A 22,800-nucleotide genomic window follows, 5' to 3' on the forward strand; every position below is an offset into this window, starting at 1 on the left:
GCCCAGCCCACAGACAACCTTTCTTCCCCACGAAGTAGCTCAAATGACAGCTGGGCTGCACCAGAATTGTAACTTCTCATTTCCTCCGATGATCTAGCCCCGTCTTGTTTAGTGAGGGCGGCAGTGAGGCTCACTCAGCCTGTAGGGTTCTCCTCCCGCTCTCCTGACCAAGCCTGGACGGAGTGGAGGGAGCAGGGAGGGGCCTGGACGGTCTTCTGTGGCTGCTGTGACCATGTCCCTTGTTCTACCTCACCCTCTGGTCCCTGAAGTTGTGGCTCTGTTCTCAGTGGGTCCCTCCCTTCAGCTGGTGCAGAGCCTCATGGACCCGCTTTCCACGTTCAAAGGCCCCCTCCCTGTCGGTGCTGCCCTCACACACACCGCACTGTCCTCTGAAGACCAACGTGCGTGCCTGCCCAGCTCTCCCCAGTCGCTGCCCAGGCTGTCCAGGATGTCTTTGTGAGGTCACCCCCTTTTAGCTTGGTCACGACCACATCTCAGTATTCTGTAACTTAGAGGCTGAATTGTAAAGTTAGCCGCCACCAAGAAAGAAGAGAGTTATAAGATATATAAGTACAGGGTGTCCCTAAAAATGTGTACACACTTTAACAGCTGATAACTCACTCCATTTTCACTCCTTTTCAGGTTTAACTGATTTGAAATAATGGGTGAAGCCAGACTAAGCTTTGAACAAAGAACATTTATCCACTAGCCCTTTTTATGGGGATACAGAAAAGATAAAGTTCACACTACAAACTGGCAACAGCTGAGGGCTCACAAACACGGAACGAAACGATTCTTGATGTTTGCGATTCCATTGCTTCGTGTTATCAGCAGGGCCTCGACCAGGACGGTCATCAGTTTGAGAACAGGATTTGACAAAGAAAATTATTCATTTCTGTAGATTCTTTTAAATTTTGAAAGTGAACTGTATGCTAATAAACACTGACTTTATACTCATTCAAAGTGTGTAGACATTTTGGGGGACACCCTACATATGCCTGAGACAGCAAGAAGAAAAGCCGGGTTATGCTGGAGTCCTTTCTGCAGATGCTACTGCCTGCAGGTAGTTCTTAGACTTGCATCCTCCACCCCCACCCCACGTGCCTGCTCTCAGCCTGCTCTCTGCTGACCAGGGTCCTTATGACCCAGACCTTCTGTTCCTGAGACAGCTGGGCTCTTGATGGGCCTGCCCTGTGTGGGGTGACAAAGTCTTCATTAATGTTTCTTCCATTAACGTTTACACGGGACTTGGCAGTAACAGGAGGCAGGCCAGGCGTTATGAGTTCAACACACACTCCTCTCCCTCGGTGTGGGCACCCTACCAATGTTAGTCCCTGCCCCCCTTTAAAAATTAAAGTATAATTGGCACAGTAAAAGTCACCCTTTGTAGTTACAGTTCTATGAGTTTTAACAAATGCAGACACCATGTAACTACCACCACATCCAATAGACAGAGCACTTCCATACCCCAAAACACGCCCTGGTACTGCCCCTTGGTAGCCAATCCTACCACCAGGTCCTGGCACCTACCAACCTGTGTTATTTCCCTCCAGGTCTGCCCTTCCCATAATGTGATATGCTGAGCGCACACATACTGTTGGGGGTCTGGCTCCTTTTACTGAGCACAGGCGTCTGAGATCTGTGCCCGCTGTCCCAGGGTCCGTAGATCCTTATGTTACGTTGCCGGACCCGTGGTCACAGTGGCACCACAGCATGCCTATCCCTCCCCCGCTGAGGGACATTTGGGCTATTTCTGAAAAGTTTGGGACAGTTATGAGCAAAGATGCTACACATTCATGCACAGGTCTTTGTGTGAACACACGTTTTCACTTCTCTGGGACGAATACCCACGAGGGAGATGGCCCAGTCTCATGGCAAACGTTGGCTTCAGTTCCTAAGAGATGTCAACCCGCTTTCCAAAGTGGCTGACCCAGCGTGGGTCCCCATCAGCAGGACTCGGCGTCGCCAGGCGATTTGTTTAACTCTGCCTTTCTGCTGGGCGTGCAGTGCCAGGTCACTGTGGTTCGATGTGCATTTCCCTGCCAAGTAATGATGGCCAGCATTTCCTCATGTGTTAACTGCCACCCATATATCTTCCCTGCGGAAGTGTTTGTCAGAGGCTTTTCCAGCCAATCTTTAATTGGCTTGTTTGTTTTCTTATGATTGAGTTTTGAGAGAAATAGATGCCGCACCAGGGGCTCAAAGTTTGCTGAGATCGTTGGGAGCCATAGCGACTGCTGCGTCTGCCTGGGGGCAGATCTGTTCACTGTCTCCATCTGCCCCGATGGACACCTTGTTAGGAGCCTGAGCCAGGGTGGTGGGGTGAACTTTAACCAGAAACTGCCTAAACACCCCCAAAGGGGAAATGATTACACAATTATCACACAAGCATTAAAATAATGCTTTTGAAAAATAGTAATATGAGAAAATATTAGTGGTGTAATGCAAAGTGAAAAAATTGGATACTAAATTGTACATACATTATCATCCAATGTAATGCAATATGTGCAGAAGGAGGGAAATACACCGAAATGTTAACAGAGGTAATAATAATAATATACAAATAGTAATAAAAACATTTTTGAGCACTGTGTATGTGAGGCCCTGGGCTAAGCAGTTTACACATATTATTTTACTTGACAGTTATATGCTAGGAACTATTATCACCCCATTTTATATATGACAAAACTGAGGCTCACGGATGGTCCCTTAGCTAAGTGCTGATTCAAATCCAGACTAAAAGCCAAAATTCAATTTAAAAAAATCCTCATGTGAGAATATGTTTTCATTGATTTTTAAAAATATTTTTTATTGATTTGAGAGAGAAAGAATACACAACTCAGGTATGTACGTGCCCTGATGGAGAATCAAACCTACCACCCTTTGGGGTACTGGACAAGGCTCCAACCACTGATCCACACCAGCACGGCCAAAGCCCGTCTTTTTTTTAAAAAATATGTTTTTATTGATTTCAGAGAAGAAGGGAGAGAGAGATAGAAACATCAGTGATGACAGAGAATCATTGATCGTCTGCCTCCTGCACACCCCTTACTGGGGATCAAGCCCACAACCCAGGCATGTGCCCTTGACCGGAATTGAACCCCGGACCCTTCAGTCCACAGCAATGCTCTATCCACTAAGCCAAACCAGCTAGGGCTAAAAAAAAAAATGTTTTTATTGATTTCAGAGAGGGGAAGGAAGAGGGAGAGAGAGAGAGAACATCGATGAGAGCCCAGCCGGTGTGCTCAGTGGTTGAGCACCCATCCATGAACCAAGAGGTCACTGGTTCGATTCCCCGTTGTGGGCTCGTGCAGGAGACAGCCGATAGATGATGTTTCTCTCTCATCGATGTTTTTTATACATTACACATAATGTATTAATAAATAATTACAAAATATATTATTTATAAATAACATATGTAAATACCATGCATATATGCAAACATCTCACTGTTTTTGAGGGCAGGGGCCCTGCCCTTTTTATTTCTGTGGTTCTTGCTCGGGGAAGATACCCTCCAACATAGGGCTTAGGAACTGCTGGTTGAACCACGGGAACTAGAACCCGTGACCGAAGATCACATCAGAACGGGCTCTGCTGGCCTCGGGGACTGGAGGGTCGGGGAGGCGACCAGGGCGCCCGGGAGGGTGGGATGGGCTGCGGGCCGCGCTCAGGAAGCGCTTTTGCGGCAGGAACTGAGCGGGAGGAATGTGGCAGCCGCAGGCCCCCCTCCCAGTGCTCGTCCTCGCTCTGAAGAGTCACGAAAGGCCGCGGTTCCCTACCAGGCGGGCGGGTCGGCGGCTCCCGCGCTTCCCTGGGCGGCGCGGCCCCACCCGCACTCCGGGGCCCCGCCTCCCGGATCCCGGGCGCTGTCCGCGGTGCTGAAGCGGAGCTGTCCGAGGGGGAGGAGGGCCGGGCCAAGGGCGGAGTCTCCGGAGCCCCGAGCAGAAAACCAGGAGGGGCAGGGCGGCGCCGGCGGCCCGAGGCCCCCGCGGGCGTGGGAGGAGGCAGGAGGCCCGAGGCCGGCCGGCTGAAGCGACCCCGGCACCTGGACGAGCTCCGGAAGGCGCACGGTTGTCCTCCTGGTCCGATTAACCCCCTCCTCCACCCTGGAGGAGCCCTGACCTCGAGCCCTGACCTCAGCCTTCTCCCCAAACCCGGCTGAGGAGCGGTCCGCTCTGGGCCTCCCTCCGCGGACCCCGACTCCCAGCCCGGCCCCCGCCCGGGCCCCGCGCCCTCGCCATGGTGAAGCTGCTCCCCGCCCAGGAGGCGGCCAAGATCTACCACACCAACTACGTGCGCAACGCCAGGGCGATTGGCGTGATGTGGGGCACGCTGACCATCTGCTTCTCCGTGCTGGTCATGGCCCTCTTCATCCAGCCCTACTGGATCGGGGACAGCGTCAACACCCCGCAGGCGGGCTACTTCGGCCTCTTCTCCTACTGCGTGGGCAACGTGCTGTCCTCCGAGCTCATCTGCAAGGGCGGCCCTCTGGACTTCTCCTCCATCCCCTCCAGAGCCTTCAAGACTGCCATGTTCTTCGTGGCCTTGGCCATGTTCCTCATCATTGGCTCCATCATCTGCTTCAGCCTGTTCTTCGTCTGCAACACGGCCACAGTCTACAAGATCTGCGCATGGATGCAGCTGGCTGCGGGTGAGCAGGGCTCGTGGGCGGGCGGGCAGGGGCCCATCCCAGGCCACAGGTGCAGCTGCACCATCCCATCCTCTGTGGAGGCTCTGGGTCCCCTACTCGGCTCACCTCCTTCAGCCCAGCCCTACTCGATGCTCTATAGAAGCTTCTGAGAAGTAGCGGCTTGGCTGAGATGGAGAGGACCTTGGAGACCAGATTGTTCAACCGCCTTATCTTGCAGACGAGGAACTGAGGCCCAGAGAAGGCAAGTGACTTGCCCAGGAGCACAGAGCTAGTTGGTAGAAATCAGGGGTCCTGACTCCCAGGCCATTACACCAGGGACTGCTGCTGCTCTGGGAGGGAGGAAAAAATGAAAGCTTCCATTGTCAGCCATGTGGGAATGCAACCCAATGCAAGGCAGATAGTGACGCCAGTCAAGCCCATTCTAGAGGCCCACATCACCCACTTCTGAGTATTTGTTCCGTCTCCTCTAAGGGTCCCCAGATCCCTGCCCTCACTCCTTCCCTCCCACCCCAAACTGCTCTCAGGGGAGACGCTAAGGCCAGCCATGGATTTAAAATGTTACGTGCATGTGACCTTTCCTGTAGAAACTTGCATTTAAGTTCTCTCTTTCATTGTGGAGTGGAAGTCTCCGTTCCCTAATTATAGGATTCCATGCTTGAGGTAGTAAGCGGAAGTGACATTGTGTGATGTGGAGAGGTGCTGTGTAGGGGCTTTAAGACTATGTAGGGCAGGTGGTTACTATTGGTGCTCAGAGGCAAGACCTTCCAAGCCCCCCTTCCCTGCTCCTAGCTCCGGCAGGACTCAGTGGGCCAGCGGGTCCTACTCTCACCCAGAGCTCAAGAAAAGATGGCCTAAGACATTGTCCGCAGCCCTTGGTCCCTCCCCACCCCCAGGACTTCACGCAGCCTGTCCGTACTGGGGAGATGTCCGGGACAGCTGGGGACTGTGGACAGAGTGAAACTGCTTTGACATGCTTGGCTAGAATGAGCAGTAGTGTTACCCTTAACAGAGGGGATGAAACAGGGGTCAGAATCCCAGACAACTAAACACACAGACTCAAGCCTGTCAGGGTTGGAGTGGGCCTCAGAGAGCTGCAGCCCTCTGCCCCCCAACGATAGATGAGGAGTCGGGGCTGAGAGAGATGATAAGACTTGGCCAAGCTGTAGCAGGTCAGCTGGCCACCGAGAGCTTAGGGGAACTAAGGCAGAGTCGCACGTTTACGCAGTACGATGATTTGCAGAGTGCCCTCGCGTGTATCATGCGAGGACCCTCATCACGACGCAATGAGGAGGGTATTCCTTCCGTTTTACGGACAAGGCTCCTGCGGGTAACTTATCTTTGAGCACACACAGGTGGTGAGGGACAGACCCTTTGGCTTCAGATCTTGTACCCAGGCCTTTCAGCAGGCTTCAGAGCTGCCTCCCACCCTGCGCCCCCCCCCCCCATCTCCCTTTCCTCTGTAGTCTCTCTATAAGATGAGGGAAAGGCTGGGGCAGCGGTGAAGCGAGCCTCGGTGGGCAGTGGGGAGGAAGAAGGGAGAATGAACGTTTAGCAGTTTTGTGACAAAGAGGAGTAGAATGGACTTTGACATGCTTGCCAACTGGCCTTGCTAGTTATGGGATGCTAGAGACACAAGCACCCCTCTCATTCTCTTCACTGCCCCTCCCCTAGCCTCCGGCAACAGGTATCACTTGCTGAACAGGCCCTGCTGGGAGGGCCTGGGTGGGGGAGGGGCTATCGGGCCATCTGAGCCAGACTCTGGGTCATGGAACTGGAGACACTGTTGGCAGAGTGGCCGGGTGCCGTCCCCTGAAACATTTATGCTGGGGGAGAGCAAAGGTGGTGTCATGTTCCCTTCCTCAGTGCTGGGGAAGGGAAGATGAGCCAAGGGAGAGATGGGGGGGCGGGGGCGGGTGGTGGTGTCCCACAGCCAGCAGCTGGGAGATGCATCTATTTGATGAGGCCTTGACTGGTTAGCTTGACCTTGCCAAGAAGCCTGGGACCAAGGAAGGGAGCAGAAGGGAAACCTTCACAACGTTAGAGCTCTGGATGCCAGGTGTAGGCTGTGTGATCCCAGCTCCTAGCAGCGAGGCAGGGCCAGTTGCTTGTCTGTGAATCTTGGTAACCTCATCTGTATGATGTAGCAGCAGAACCCTCTGCCCGGCTCTTGCAAGGACGGGATGATGCAATGCATGCAAAACATGGTTCTCGCTCACTGAGGGCCGGGTGGGGGCTCTGCCCTCACTGTGCTCTCTGGAACCCAGGCTGATCGAGCATCACCTGTCACTGGAGAAGGAGAGGGGGCTCCGGAAGGTCTCCCCCAAGCTGTTAAATGCTCTGGCCTAGAAATGCGCACATACCAGGCTGATCTCATACCAACAGGGGGAGCGCACAGGTTTTACCAAAGAGCTCTGGGAGGGTCCCCCAACCCTAAATATCTTCCTGAAACTCTTCTCAGTTTGTCGCTAAGTTTGAAATGTCACCACCAAACACACTCCGCTCTTCGGAGATGTCACAACCTGGGAGTAGAGGGAATGAATGTTCAAGTCGAGAGAGTCAGGAGCCATGAGAAGGCACTGGCTCCTCTGAGACCTCAGTTTTCTAACCTTACAAATGGGACATTACTACATGGCCTTCACAGAACTATTTTCAGGTCAAGAGAAACATGCAGGATGAAGTATTTTGTGATCTAGAAAAGAAGTACGTATATGACTTCCTCCTGTAAACAAATCAAAGGAAGGCGATGTACTTGGCGGGGAGGTGGACCCTGATCGCACACGTCCCTGTGCACTCGTTTGACCCACTGGCCTTCCTCGCGGAGCCAGCCGAGCCACGTTAAACGACGCTGGGTCCTGTGAGGCGCTTTGTGAGGGGCGCCCGGGTAGGCGCAGCCTTGTGACCAGAGAGCCTCAGGCCTGTGGAGCGGGGCCCGGGTCGGAAAGGGCCCCCTGGCCGGCATGGCGGCTGTGCTCGGGGTCACCCCAGTCACATCCCAGGATTGTGTCACCTGTCTGTGCAGCGTGGGGAGGCCGGCAGAAGCGGGGCAGGCGGGAGTGGGCTCTGGGGCTGAACACTGTCACAGACGGGTAACAGATGGGCTCGGTGCCAAGTATGTGCGGCCCTGTGCTGAGCGCCTTTCCAGTCCTGACTCACTGGACTCTCACTGCAAGGCAAACAGTTGGGTATTGTTATCACCCCCATTTTACAAACGAGGAAACTGAGGCAAAAAGCGTAAGTAGCTCGCTGGAGTCACACAGCTGGTTAGCCCAGAGCTGGGCTGGCAGTGAGCTGTTCCTACTGAGACAGCCACCCACCCGGAGGAGAGCTTTCAAAGCAGGGGTCCCGAGCCCACCCTGACCTGGAACCAGCGCTTTAAACGAATATGCCAGGGGATTCTCAAATTCAGGAAGTGTGGGCAGCTGCACGGTGCTGCCCTGGAGGGTGAGGAGACCTGATGCTTGAACAGAAGGTTCATGAGGAAGCAGGCAGAGCCGGGCTGGACTTCTGTACTCAGTGAATCTAAGATCCCTGGGCTGAAGGACACACCACTACCCTTCCTGCTGTCATAAGTGATGGCCTGACCTTTCTCACCACGGGTTTCAGAGATGTTGAAATGTGAACAAAGGTACGTCTTAGGAGTGATGAGTTCTCTGGGCCGGGACCGGATTTTGGAGGCCGGGTGAGCCAGCTGAGGGCCTGGTGGGATCCCTTGTCCTGTGCAGAACCCGCCCTGGGCTTGGAGCCGCTCCCTGCTGCTCCCGCGGCTCCCGGTAGCTGCCCGGTGTCCTGCAAGGATGGCAGGAGCTGCCCGTTGCCTCTCAAGGCTGTTAGCACAAGGAGAAGGGAGGCGGCAAGATGACAGCAGTGCGAGGCTGGTGCGGGCTGAGCACACTCAGCCCACACACCCGCCCTCTGCCCCTTCAGCCACAGGCCTGATGATTGGCTGCCTGGTCTACCCAGACGGCTGGGACTCCAGTGAGGTGCGGCGCATGTGCGGGGAGCAGACGGGCAAGTACACGCTGGGCCACTGCACCATCCGCTGGGCCTTCATGCTGGCCATCCTCAGCATCGGAGATGCCCTCATCCTGTCCTTCCTGGCCTTCGTGCTGGGCTACCGGCAGGACAAGCTGCTCCCCGATGACTACAAGGCCGATGGACAAGGTAACGCTCCCCAGGGAGGCGGGGCTTCCTCCCAGCCAGTTACCTGGGCTGGGCCCTGGCCCAGAGATGGGGACACAACCCTTGTCTCAGGCAAATAAAATGCGGAGGGCTGCAATCCGGGCAGTGCTGTGGGGCAGAGGCTGTCTGATGTAAAAGGGTGCCCCCTGCCCCCTGGGAGTCCTGATCCAGTTGGAAGCCAGGCCTACCTTCCCTAGAAAGCAGCCCTGGACTGCAGATGGGGGAGCCCGAGCTCTCCAGGTAGCCTGGGGGTTCTCCATATACCCATCCTGTTTGTGTCGTCTCAACCACATCCTACCCCTCAGTTACAGAAGGCAGTTGAAGCGACCCTGGAGGCCAGGCAGACATCCAGGAAGCCTCCCGACTGCTTCCCAGTGGCCTCCCTTCCTCCCGGGCGCCTCTCATTAAGCCCTTCCACTGTCTTGAGGGGCTAACTCTTCCAGCACATGCACTTCACCTCCTTGTCACAGGGCAAGGCTGTCTCACACCCCGCAGTCCTGAAGCGCCTACTCCCAGCAGGTGGCCACTATCTGGGGCCTGTCCTACCTCAGAGACCGCTCTAGTCTCGTTCCCCATAGCCGTCCTCATATCACCCATTGACCTGAACTAGAAGACGCAAACTCCCTTCCCCTGTGACCAAAGACCCTTCCCAGGTGAAGGACTGAAGCCCTCCAGGGAGACCACCTGGAAGTTCAGAGAGGAGGAAGCAAAGAGGGGCACAGAACTCGGGTCTTCTCTGGCTCAGCCCAGGGCCCACTTCTCTAGAGGGAAATGATTGGAAACATCTCAACCTTTGAGAGACTCACGAACCTAAATCATGTGGTTAAAGATGGAAACCCAATTAACTAGAAAGAGCTGGACCAAGGGGGAGAGAATGGGTCCTGGGGATGCTGAGGGCCTGGGTCCCTTGCAGACCCGTAAAGGGAAGGGAAATGGAGCAGCATTTACTGAGCTTCAGTGTGCCGGAGCGATGCAAGGTTCTTGGGGGCCACTTTAATTAATCTTCACCAGCAACTCTGTGAGGAAAGGTTGGAGGTGGGATACCAGCAATCTACACAGCTGTCTGCATCGAGGGTTCTTCCCAGGGAGGCCTCAGCAGGAGCTGCTGGAGGCAGGCTGCTTAGCTCTCAGCTTCAAGGGCCATCTGTCTGAACACAGGCACAGAGCATTTTTCTATCACTCATTTGTGTTCTTTCTTGAAAATGTTTTTTTACTGGTTTTGAGAGAGAAAGGAAGGGAGAGGGAGAGAAACATTGATCTGTTTCCATCCATATCCACCCTACTGGGGACGAATCCGAAACCTGGGCATGTGCCCTGACCAGGAATCAAACTGGTGACCCTTCGGTGCATGGGATGATGCTCAAGGAACGGAGCCACACCAGCCAGGGCTCATTTGTATTCTTTTTTTCTCAGAAGAAATTCTTTGAACTAGAAAGAAATTTTATTCACAGAATTCCTCTTTAAAGTGCTTTCTTAACTACTCAACGAAGTCGTTATTGCTGCTGACAAAGCACAGCATTGGGTCAGGAGAGCAGAGTTTGAAAACCAGTTCTTCTGAGCCACATTACCGCAGTGTCCTTTCCAGTAAAAGGGGGTCATGAACCCCTGCTCTGCTACCTCCATTATTGTGCAGCATAAATGCAACAACGAAAGCAGAAATGAAGACTTGCACCATATATAGTTGCTAATTTACTCTTTAGAGGTTAAGGAAGCAAAGTAAATGAGTATGGGCTTTAGAGTCAGACCTGGGTTTAAAGTTTTGGCCCCATTGTTAACTAGCTGTGTGACTTTGTAGAGGTTACTTAACTTCTCCAAGTCTCAATTTCCTCATCTGAGCCTCATTTCCATGGGGTTAAGTAACCTACTTCAAAAGATTGTGCTCAGGAACAAGATAAAAATATCTGCTCTTGTGACTTCATTGAAGATTGTACTGGAGTTTACAACCAGTGCAATTAGTCAAGAAAAAGAAATAAGAGAACTTGAATTTGGAGAGGAAGAAGTAAAAATAACTTTTTAACAGATGACATGATTTTGTATATAGAAAATCCTAAATAACCCACTAAAAAACTATTAAAGCTAATACGCAACTTCAGCAAGGTTGCAGGATATAAGAGCAATGTACAAAAATCTATTGGATTTGTATACACTCAAAATGAACAATATGAAATTAAGAAAACAATTTCACTTACAATAGCATAAAAAAGAATAAAATAGGAAAATTTAACAAAAGAAGTGCAAAGTATATACATGAAAATTTTTAAACATTGTTGAAAAATGGCCTAAATAAATGAAAACATCCATGTTCATGGATCAGAAGACTTAATATTGTTAAGCTGGCAATATTACCCAAACTAATCTATAGATTAGATGTGATTGCTATACAAATCCCAGCTGGCTTTTTGCAGAAATTGACAAGCTGATCTTAAATTCATATGGAAATGCAAGAGACCAAGAATAGCCAAAACCACCTTCAAGAACAAAGTCAGAGGATGACATATCTTGATTTCACCACTTATTAAAGAAGCTACAGTAATCAAGATGGTGTGGTACCTGCCTAAGAATAGACATACAGACCAATGGAATAATAAAATTGAGAGGCCAGAAATAAGCCCAAACATCTAGGGCTGACTGATTTTCAACAAGGATGCCAACACCATTAAATGGGGGAAATAACAGTCTTTCAATAAATGGTGCTGGAACAACCAGATATCTACATGCAAAAAAAAAAAATAAATAAATAAAATTAAGTTGGACCATCCACCTTACATCATATATAAAAATTAATTCAAAATGGATCAAAGACCTAATTGCAAGATATAAAACTCTTAGAAGAAAATATAGGTGTCCATCTTCATGACCTTGTATTAGGCAATGGTTTTTTAGATATGACACCTAATACACAAGCCACCAAACCACCCCCTACCCCCAATAGACAAATTGGATTTTATCAAAATTGAAAACTTTTGTGCTTTAAAGGACACCATCAAGATAATGAAGACAACTCACATATTGGGAGAAAATATTTGCAAATCATAATTATAATTCTAGTATCCAGAATATGTTAAGAACTCTTACAACTCAACCATAAGAATACAAATAACCCAATTTTTATTTTTTTAAAATAGATTTTTATTGATTTCAGAGAAGAAGGAAGAGGGAGAGTTAGAAACATCAATGATGAGAAAGAATCATTGATTGACTGCCTCCTGCATGCCACCTACTGGGGATCAAGGCCGCAACTTGACTGGAATCAAACCCAGGACCTTCAGCCCGCAGGCTGATGCTCTATCCACTGAGCCAAACCAGCTACGGTCAAATAACCCAATGTTTAAAATGGCAAAGGATTTGAATAGACATTTCTCCAAAGAAGATATACAAATGGTCATAAGCACAAGGAGATAACTCAACATCATTAGTCAGTAGGAAAATGCAATTCAAAACCACAATGAGATAGCATTTCACACCTACCAGGATGGCTATAATCGAAAAGATGAACAAGTATTGGTGAGCATGTGAGACCTTGGAACCCTCACTGCTGGTGAAAATGTAAAATTTTGCAGTTGCTGTGGAAAACAGAATAGTTCCTCAAACAGTTAAACATAGTTACCATGTGACACAACAATTCCACTCCTAGGTGTATATGCAAGAAAACTGAAAACATATGTTCACATAAAAACTTGTGCATGAATGTCCATAATAGTGAAAAAGTGGAAACAATCCAAATGTGCATTAAATGATGAATGGGTGAATAATATGTATATATCCATACAATGAAATATTATTCAGTCACAAAAAGGAACGAAATACTGAAAATTGCTACCATGTGAATCTTGAAAAAGTAACATTAACGACTGGTGTGGTTTAGTGGTTGAGCGTCAACCTAGGAACCAAGAGGTCACGGTTCAATTCTTTGTCAGGGCCCATGCCAGGGTTGTGGGCTTGATCCCCAGTGTGGGTGTGCAGGAGGCAGCTGATCAATGATTCTCTCTCATCACTGATGTTTCTATCTCTCCCTTTCTCTCTGAAATCAATCTATCATCTATCTATCTATCTATCTATCTATCTATCTATCTATCTATCTATCATCTATCTATCTATCTATCTATCTAATTATATTAAGAGAAAGAAGCCAGACACAAAAGACCATATATTGCATGACCCCATTTATAAAAAAATGTTCAGAATAGGTAAACCCATAGAGGCAGAAAGTAGATTTTAGTAGTTGCCTAGGGTTAGGAAGAGGGAGAAGTTGGGAGTGATAGCTAATGGGCACAGAGTTTCTTGGATGAGAACATTCTAAAATTAGATAGCAGTGATGGTTGCACAACCTAGTGAATATCCTTAAAACCACCAAGTTGTACACTTTAAATGAGTAAAATTTATGTTTAAAGGATTGTGCTGAGGTTTAGATAGTGCATATAAAACACTAACACTGCCTGCATATTATAGCTGATTAATCAACATTAGTTCTCTTTCCCCTTCTTTCAGGTAACCCCACATTTCACATCATCCATTTGCCCAACCAATTAAGGGCTCCTGTGCTCAGTTGCGCAGACACCTGGGGGTGCAGTGGTGAGGGAGAAGTCTAACTTGGACCTAAGGCCTGATGCTGGAGACCATCTAGCAATATGGAATTACAAACTGATAAATGTTATGAACAGAAATGCAAAGCTTTCTTGAGAATGAATGAGGAATTTGATGGGGAATTATCCCGAAAACAAGGCTTGGTTGTAAGCAAGCACTGTTTTCTCTTTCTCCTTGCAGAGGAAGTCTGAAGCAGCTGAAGGGCGGTGAGTACTCCACAGGAAGGTGGTCTGCGTGCCTCGGATGGGCTGTGGCTTCTGCCTCTTCATTGAATCCTCAGCCGGAATGACTCATGGGGCTGGGCTGTGGGGGCTGCGCGGTGGCCTGGGGACCACCCAGGTAGGACTTGGCTGGTATCTGAGCCCTTCACTGAGGGTTAAACAGCAGCCTTTTAGTTTTGCTTTTGTCTTGAGAAGTGGAAAAAGAGCAGGGAGAGAATTCAAAATAGGCAGTTTCATAACTCATCTTTTTGTGGAGCGTGGCGGGCAAGAATGCCTTTCCAGAAGTCATGACTGTAATGTGGACTCTGACGTTAAGAAATTGGAAGCGATTTTTAAGACATTTACTAGAAAAACCTAATAAAATAGAAAACATAAGAGGAAAACAAATATCCCAGGAGGCTAGGCAAATAGAATTGCTGTACTGATATTACATTTACTCCCATGCTTCCTGATAGCTGAGGCAAAAAGAAAACTAGTTTTAATGTATGCCTGAAAAACAGCACGGCACATCAATATCCTCATTGATGTGCTTTAGGTTTCCGAACTGTGATTGAGCAAGAACATTAAGGAACACGTTCTAAAGAACGATAAAGCAAAGCCCAGGACAGTGTCAGCTCCCTCACAGCTGCCCTTGACCTCCCTACAGCGGGGCAGGAACTGTGTGTGGGTGGGAGGGAATATCTCCCTTCAAACTACGTTAATTTTTCCAAATCACCTTCCAATCTGTGACCACGTACATATACTTTTTTGAATAATTTAAAGTCAGCATTGCACCTCTTTAGATGTTTCTCAGACTTTAATCTGCACCCAATGGCCTGGGGATCTTGTTCAAGTGCAAGTTCTGACTCTGTGGGATCAGGCCACGGACACTGCCTTCTAACCAGCTCTCCAGTGATGGCTGCGGGAATTGGGATCACACTTCGAACTGTTAAGAGATAATTTCTCCTTTTTCCAATGTTCATTATTAAAGACTTTAAAAGCTGCCAATTGCTAAACTGGCCATTTTGGGTTGCCGTCATAGCTTTCCGATAGATTCTGGAGTGGGATGAGAGTCAAAGGCAGCTGCCTATGTCTGCTCCCCCTTTTTTGCACTACCTTTTATTTACATTTTAACGGACATGAATTTTTTTCTTGAGGGGCATTGAATACTCTCATACACTAATGAGGAAGATGCATGCCTGGGTAGAAATGAATCAAAATGTGAGCATTCATGGAGCTTTTTGTTGGCTTTAAAAGTATCAAATTTCACAATCTCAAACTCTGTTGTTGTTTTAAAGATCACAGGTCATCTATTTCCGTGACACTGCAAACTTCCGGAGTAGAATTCTTCAGAGATGAACTTGTTCCTGCCCACATCCTGTCCGAAGCCCTTTGCTGCAGGATTAGAACCTGGCGGGCTCCTGAGACAGGCTGCCCACTGTCTACAGAACTTTCCAGAGAAGCAGAACTGTAGTGAGCACACCAACGATATTCAGACTCAATCCCTCCTGATGGGGGCCCCCAAGTTCTCTTCCGATCCCTTCATACCTGTAAATTATTTTCCCTCTTGACACCTCTGTGAAAGGAGAGGGCGAATGAGTCCGTGCCCAGGCGCCTCCAGGTCTGACTCCCACAGCCAATTACCTGAAGGCCTCCAGGGAAGGCACGCAGGTCACTGTCCCAGCTCTCAAGGGTGTCTGAACACGAGGCGGCTAAGTGAGCTGGATCACCTCAGGCTGAAGTTTTGAGGGGCTTTGCAGTCTTCTTTCTCACATTTTGTTCCTTACTGATGCTCAAGAGGTGGGTGAGGAAGAGGCCTCCGGAACCTGAGGCCATTAGGAAGCCTAATAAAGACTGGGTGAACATAGGACCTAAAAACTTGAGACTGAATTTTTTTCCTGTGGGACCCCCAAATCACACTTTTCACAGAGCCCACACTGACCCAATCAGGACTGGATTCCAGATTCATAAATCTACTTGTGTTCAAGTAATTGGTTATAACCAATGATACATCTTATAAAACACTTTGGGTTTGGTACACTAAATGGTGAAAGCTTTGCGGGGCCCCAGAGGGGCACTCAGTCTGGATGGCACTCACTGGAGCAGTGCCAACATGATAGGCTCTTCAGGCTGCTTCCTGCCTGGGGGATGATGCGGAGAAACAGGGTCTTGTTGATTATCCGGTGAATGAGGAAGAGGTGTTTCCTGCGTGGGCGCCGTTCCCCCACAGGCGCGGTAAATGCTGAACAGGCTGTAGGGGACCTTGTCCTAGCTCGGTCCAGCAGCGGTCAGGCATCGTTCTCCTGGGCTGTAGCGCATGACATTTGCACCAATGCACTCCAGGGCAGCGACCTTTCTCCAGTGCGGACTGATGAGGGGTGAGAGCCTCCCAGTACTGTCCCTATTGTTGCTGATGAAAAATTTTATTAAAAAAATATTTTTATTGATTTCAGAGAGGAAGGGAGAGGGAGAGAGAGAAACATCAATGATGAGAATCACTGATCGGTTGTCTCCTGCCAAGTCCCACACTGGGGATCGAGCCTGCAACTTGGTCATGTGCCCTGACTGGGTATTGAACCTGTGGTTCATAGGTTGATGCTCAACTACTGAGCCACGCCGACTGGGCTGATGGGAACGTTTAGAATGGGATTTAAGGAAGATCATATTCATATTTTCTAGTGCTGAAAAAATTATTTCAGAGCCAGGCACCTACTTTATGCAAGCCTGATGAATGACAGAATTTCCTTAAGTTCTGTAGCTTAGTGAGTTTTCTATCTATATTTGTTCATTTATTCCTTTAAAAGTTTACAAGTTTTTGATTTTAGAGAGGGAAACATCGATTGACTGCCTCCCACACCCCTACTGGGAATCGAACCCACGACCTTTTGGTGCACAGGACAATGCTCCAACCGAGCCATACTGGCCAGGGCTGTTCATTTATTTTATACAAAACAAAACAAACACAAACATTACTAAAAGCCTCTCCACCTTCAAAATATTTCTCACTGAAATGGCAACTATTGACAGAAGCTTCTGGGGGCTGAAGGTGCACCTTCAACAGCTGGCACCTGCATTGCCGGGCACAGCGAGCTTCAGTGCTGGGAAGAAATTGCAAGAGTCACCACCCAGCATTCCCCTTCAGCTCTATCTTCAGGGAAACTCAGAACTCAGCCTCTCCAATGTTAGTATGATACTCAGTAACTGCTTATCAGCTCTCTAAATTGGTTTTACCTTTAATACATTTTTAAAAGGCACCTCCAATCTCATCTTTGAAAGTATATATAAAGTCAATAAAACTAGACTCCTCTAACCAAGTTGCCTTATTCCTTGCTCACTCACTCCTGCCTTGCCTGTCTTTGGCTGGGGCTAGGGACGGTTGTGATGCCCAAGCCTCACCAACGACTAACAGATATGGCCAAGAGAGGAAACACTGGTCATTTATACCTGAAGTGTGGACTGGAAAGATACCCCAAATGTTTTCATTATCTTACATCCCTGTATATTACCTTTGCTGTGTAAAAAAACTACCCAGAACTCAGTGGCTTTAAAATATGTTTCACCCTGGCTGGTGTGGCTCAGTTGGCTGGGTATTGTCCTGTGCACCAAGAGGTTGCCAGTTCGATTCTTGGTCAGGGCGCATGCCCAGGTTGTAGGCTTGGTCCCAGGTGGGGTGTGTGCAGGAGGCAGCTGATAGACGTTTCTCTAAAAAACCAACCAACCAACCAACCAACCATTTCAGTTCCTGTGGGTTGGGATCGGAAAGTCTCAGCCAAGTCTCCTTAGTGCGGCAATGAAGGTGCTGGAAGGGATTCCGAGCTCTGGTTGTCTGCAGGGCTGTTTCTCAGAGCCGTTTCTCACTGAGGGGTTCACAGCCGTATTCACATGGCACCTCAGAGCAAGGGTTCGGAGACGAGCAAGTTGCAGAGAGAAGTCACAGCCCTTTTGTAACCCAATCTCAGAAATGATATTGTCATGTTTGCCTTAATCTGTTAGTCACAAAGTCCAGCCCACATTCAAGGCAAGGGGATTATAAGTGTGTGAATAACAGGAAGGGGGAGTCATTGGGGTCCTTTAAAATTGGTTTTCAGTTACCCAATTTATTTTTTGGTGTCATAATTAAGTACTTTAATTTCCTGCTGGGATAGGCATTTACCAGAATGCTTTACTGGAACAAAGATTAGATTCTAGTAACCTCATATGCTGCTGACAGATACACGTTTGTTTTGTAATGAAGTTGCTCAAGATGCAAGGGCCCTGATCCTGAAAGCCCTCCTCCCCCACTTTTGTTATCTAACCTCAAGAGGACTTAGAATAGAGTCCACTAATCCCCAGCAATCCTCTATATTTGGTAAAACCATAGCTACCAATGCAGTATTTTAGGTGCACAACTTCTAAGAACATAGCTCCAACTGTTGGGAGCTGATGCACCTTCTGTAATACAGCCCAGTTCTGCCAATTGGAAGACAAGGATTGTTGTGTTAAAATGAACAAAAGCCAGGTCTGCATTGACAAGAGAGATTATGATAAAAAGTGAACTTGGGAGAATATAAAATCAAATTTATTACGTATTAAAAACCCTCCTCCCTTTATAAGGAATGGTGCAGTGGGTAACAAAACTAGGTGCTAATGTAAACTTGCTTAATTACTTAGTTAAAACAACATGATCTCAAATTTTCTGGCTTTTCAACTGGGATATTCGATTTCACAAGGACTTGGTGTGGATTAATATCTGTGCAAAGGCTTAAAGACAAATGCATATCATACACTTAGTTTTTAACCCCAACTTTTAAAAACAAGACTTTAGTGACATAGAACAAATTCTGCCTTTGGCAGTTTTCTTAACGGTTAGAGCATCAGCCCACCCACTGAAGGGTTGCAGGTTCGATCTCCAGTCCGAGAATGCGTGCAGGAGGCAACCAATCAATGTTTCTCTCTCCCCCTCCTTTCCTTCCCACTTTCTCTAAAAATCAATGGAAAAAATATCCTCAGGTGAGGATTAACATATAAATTCCTCAAGGTCCATATATTACCTTTATATAAATGTTTATATTTTTATCTTCATATAGTTCTGAAGACAGAAAGCTGTTACCAATGCCTTGTTAACTCCAAAGGCACGAAATTGGTGGGCAAAGTTCAGATTCTATTGTCAATAAATCACAATTTTCTGTGACACAGAAGACTAAGAGCAACTCACACTCCTTAGAAGGCCAAACTGGAAGACTCCACAGGCTTCAAAAATAAAAGAATAGGCAGTAAGGAAGCCGATTTATAACCTGTCCTTTCCGCAGTAACTATAAACGACTTCCCTCTAGACACTTGGGTCAGATGGAAGGTTAAAGTGGGGTTGTACTCCACCCGTTTGCGGGTTCCTTTGAGAGAGTTGGCTATAAGCTCTCCTAGGGCAGTACGTATGTTTTCCACACTCCTGAGTTCTAGGTCTATATATTTAACACAAGGCTTAGAGTGAATGCCCGGAGTGGTCTGCTGAACATAATGGTTTGATGAATCCTGATTTAATATTTTTAAGTTGTTTTTAAAACAAGTTCCATTATCGTTAACACTATAATATGAATACACTATGTATGTCTTAAATATGGCACAAAACAAATTAACTAGAGCAGTTTATGTAATTCAGGGATAGGAAAGGACTTACTATGAATAACACTAAAAATATCCCAAATAAAAATGAAAAGCAAATTAAAACCTAGAAAAGAATGTGATGGAAAAAGTGAAACAATGCATTTCTAAGTCCTTACCAAGTCACCAGAAAGGAAGCATGCCAAAAGAAAGCGGGGTAACATGGGCAAATAACCTAAAATTACAAATGGGCAATAAGACCCATGAAAGAAGTTTCTGACTTCAGACATGCCCTTTTTTTTGGCAAACTGGCTACTAGGAACAAAACGAGTGCGATTCTAACAGGCTCATTCAAATACACTTGGTCAGAGCAGAACAGCCCAACTGTTCTCCATAGGAGTTAGGTGATATTTATTAAAACCTTAAGAATGTGCTTACTCTCTGGCCCAGCCACTCCATAGACTTTATCACAGGAGTGAATCAGACAAGTACACAAAACCTGTGTACGCGTGTTCACTATGCCAGTGCTTTAGCCAGTCCACATACTTTTAGCATTCTGCACATGGTGATTGCAACCTGAGGAAAAAACACACCACGAATATTCTGGGACAAATGCTGTCAGATGCAGGAATAACAATTTCCTTAGACTTTCCAAAATGTACTGCTAGTCCACCCCAATCCCAACTTAAAGACAGAAGCAAAGCTACAAACCTCACTGAATAGCATGTGTTCAGGCTGTAGTTTCGTTGTATATTTAAGTTCAAAAAGCACAGAGCTGATCCCTTCCTCCACTCTGAAGCGTGGGTCAGACCAACCTGGGCAGTAAACGAACACGTTTTCTGGAAACATGTGGGTTATTAAACCGTTTATTGTATTGCATTTACAAAGAAAACAGAATGCATCCAGTAGAAAGAGTAAAAATGGACTCAGGGTTTTATTTTTAAGTGACAGCAAATAGAAATCCTTTTGTGAGACCGTGGCAATTTGACGTATTATGATTAAATTCAATAAGGTACACAGGGTACTTGGAAGATCAAATTCTACAGCTGCCTCTTTCTACGGCTTCTAATTCATCTGGCTCCTTGAATGATGGGGGAAGCCCTTATGTCACGAGAAAGAGTTCCAAAATGAAGTTACAGGTTCTCCTACTAAAAGTTCTTTTCATGTCAACTGTTAAAATGGGGCTATTTGTGTTTTTGTTATTTCATCTTAATATCATAACCAGAATTCCTGTAATCCCACAGTTGTGATTTGACAGTGTAGAATTCAGTTCTAGTCTGCTATTGCTTTAGGTGTACATATATCGCAGAAAATCCAAAGTGGATTAGAATTGCTGAAGGATTTTCCCTGCCGTTGTTTGATACAATCTATTCTCTTTATTCTTGATAGATGCATAGGCAGCCTCACTTAAAATTCTTTCTATAGGGCCTGGCCAGTGTGGCTCAGTGGTTGAGTGTCGACCTATGAACTAGGAGATCGAGACTTGATTCCCGGCCAGGGCACATGCCCAGGTTGCAGGCTCAGTCCCTAGTAGGAGGCATGCAAAAGGCGGCCAAATAGTGATTCTCTCTCATCATTGATATTTCTATCTCTCCCTCTCCCTTCCTCTCTGAAATCAATAAAAATATATTTTAAAAAATTAAAAAAAGATGGTTTCTACAGGAACATGTCTGATTTCAGGACTACCCAATCAAGGATCCAATGAATGGCTGGCCATAGTTATTCAGGGTAATGTGTTAACTGGATTGCATAATTGCACCACTTTTTCCTTTGCCACTGTTGGTGAATAAATGACAAAATCTATATTCCAATTCCCATACAGAAAGCTGGCTACCCGTCTCCTTGGGAGCTTTGCTAGCAGAGCCTCACGCTGCATCTCCTTGGCTTCTGTGAATCAGTCCTGTAGCGCTTCTGGAGAGTGCTGCGATCCCAAGGCCCTCTTGGTCCATGTTCAACAAGCGGCTGTGGCCTCTATCATGCCCCTTTTACTTTTCAATATGAACTGAGAAATATGCAGTCTAGGGCAAGTCTGAGAGAGACCCACCCTAAAATAAAATTCATAAAGCCTTTTCTCATTTGAAAAAGAAAACACCTCAAATACATCCAATCATCTCAAAATTGCAGTTAAAAACTTACATTATACAAGGAAATAGCAGCAGAGAATAGTTAATCCTAAACCAACCACACACACACACACACACACACAAAAGACCCAAACCCTCAAAATAATGAAACAAGTGCCAACTCTCCCCCCCTCCCCCTGCCCCGGTTCTTTTTTCCTGGGATTTCATTTAAGAATTTCATTTAAGACCTGCAGCCTCTGAGAAAATGAGAAAGGCAAAGCCACAGAGGGAAACTGCTCCAAAGCTGAATTTTGGACAAGGCAAAGAAAATGCTGTAAATAACATTTGGGGACCATTTGGAAAAGGATTAAGGACTCTAGGACATTTTCTTGTTAGGTGGGAAATCTCTGAAGCCCAGATCTCCTTTCTAGAGTCAGCCTGAATTCTTTAGCCATGGGAAATAAACTCAAGTGAGTCAAGTGCCAGCCAGGGATTCAAAAAACCCCCCAAGACCCCGCAAACAGCCTATCAAAATAACTGCTTTTAGGACAACAGAAGTCACGTAGGAAAGGACAGTTTGCAGGACACCTGTGGTTCTGAAGAAATAACTAGTCAATGGTTCTGTTTTTGTTTCCATCAAAAATCAGACTGAAGTTGCAAGACTCTTAGAATTATTAAGAGAACATGACATTATTTTGAACAGTGATATAATGGTACCCAAATTTGGTGTTTATACAGCGCATTTAAAAAGATAGTAGCTTAAAAGTCGCAGGAAAAAATGTGAACATAGAGAACAACAGAAACAATCCAGGAAGATGGTGCAGCCTGGATACAGCAAGTTTAATGTCTCTGCTGTACAGTCACCCTTCCCCCCTTCTCATCCTTATGCTGGCAAGAGGATATGCATTAGAAAATTTGACTCTTAGAGTCAGTGAATAAAAGGATGAGCTCCTACATATTCATAGCTCTTTTTAAAAAGGCTGCTTATTATTTAAAGGATGTCCTAATGGAAAGACAAGGGCACAGGGCGAGAGGCTGTTCCACATTTTAGTCCGTTAGTCTTTGGCAAAGCCCAATCAAGGCCAAATTCACCTAGGATGCCCAATGGCTGTGGGGGAATCTCCAGAGGGTCAAGTAAGCAGACCCAAATGAACATGTTGGAATAATATAAAAAGCCGCCCCAAACCTAGAAACCCTTGAAGGAAGAGCTTCACCTGAAAAGGGAGAGGGAAATGCTTGGAGGGAAGCGGAGGGGCGGCGTGTGGTCTCTGCTGCGGAGCTGGGCTGGGGCTTAGGAGTTGAGCCAAGGGTGCCGGAGACAGTCAGCGGCAGTGGCTCTCTTCTCGGGGATCAGCTCCAACATGGGCAGTAAGAAATCCGTGAAGCCAGCTGCCTCTTCCTGAGACCACTCATATTTCTCCACTAGAACCTCAAAAAGGCCCCAGGGTTTCAGCTTCGTGATGTGTTTCAGGTCACCTATGGTAAAAGCAGTACAAAAGAAACTGACCAACACTGACAAATGACAAGATTCCATTGTGGAAACCCA

At 47.2% G+C, this 22,800-nt stretch overlaps 2 protein-coding genes across 2 annotated transcripts in view; one reads left to right on the forward strand and one right to left on the reverse strand.

The window, feature by feature from the left end:
* The first annotated feature begins 3,953 nt into the window (after positions 1 to 3,953).
* On the forward strand, positions 3,954 to 15,088 carry LHFPL5 (LHFPL tetraspan subfamily member 5). The gene is made up of 3 exons (XM_014466596.2): positions 3,954 to 4,651; positions 8,576 to 8,812; positions 14,913 to 15,088. Exons 1-3 carry the CDS (start codon positions 4,240 to 4,242, stop codon positions 15,086 to 15,088), a joined length of 825 nt encoding a protein of 274 aa, XP_014322082.1. The 5' UTR covers positions 3,954 to 4,239.
* A 4,953-nt stretch (positions 15,089 to 20,041) lies between these two features.
* SRPK1 (SRSF protein kinase 1) overlaps positions 20,042 to 22,800 on the reverse strand; it is an 80,194-nt gene continuing 77,435 nt past the window's right edge. The window contains exon 14 of the mRNA XM_023764787.1: positions 20,042 to 22,730. Within this exon, the coding sequence (XP_023620555.1) occupies positions 22,546 to 22,730 (185 nt within the window). The 3' untranslated portion in view covers positions 20,042 to 22,545. The remainder of the gene's footprint in view (positions 22,731 to 22,800) is intronic.

The sequence above is a fragment of the Myotis lucifugus genome, unplaced genomic scaffold, assembly GCF_000147115.1.
Source record: "Myotis lucifugus unplaced genomic scaffold, Myoluc2.0 scaffold_347, whole genome shotgun sequence".
NCBI classification, from domain to species: domain Eukaryota; kingdom Metazoa; phylum Chordata; class Mammalia; order Chiroptera; family Vespertilionidae; genus Myotis; species Myotis lucifugus.

Excerpts from the sequence above, each read along its gene's own strand:
- LHFPL5 (XM_014466596.2), top strand. The coding sequence starts at position 4,240 with ATGGTGAAGCTGCTCCCCGCCCAGGAGGCGGCCAAGATCTACCACACC. Across the intron at positions 4,652-8,575 it reads ATGGATGCAGCTGGCTGCGG|CCACAGGCCTGATGATTGGC; the intron begins GTGAGCAGGGCT and ends CTGCCCCTTCAG. Across the intron at positions 8,813-14,912 it reads CTACAAGGCCGATGGACAAG|ATCACAGGTCATCTATTTCC; the intron begins GTAACGCTCCCC and ends GTTGTTTTAAAG.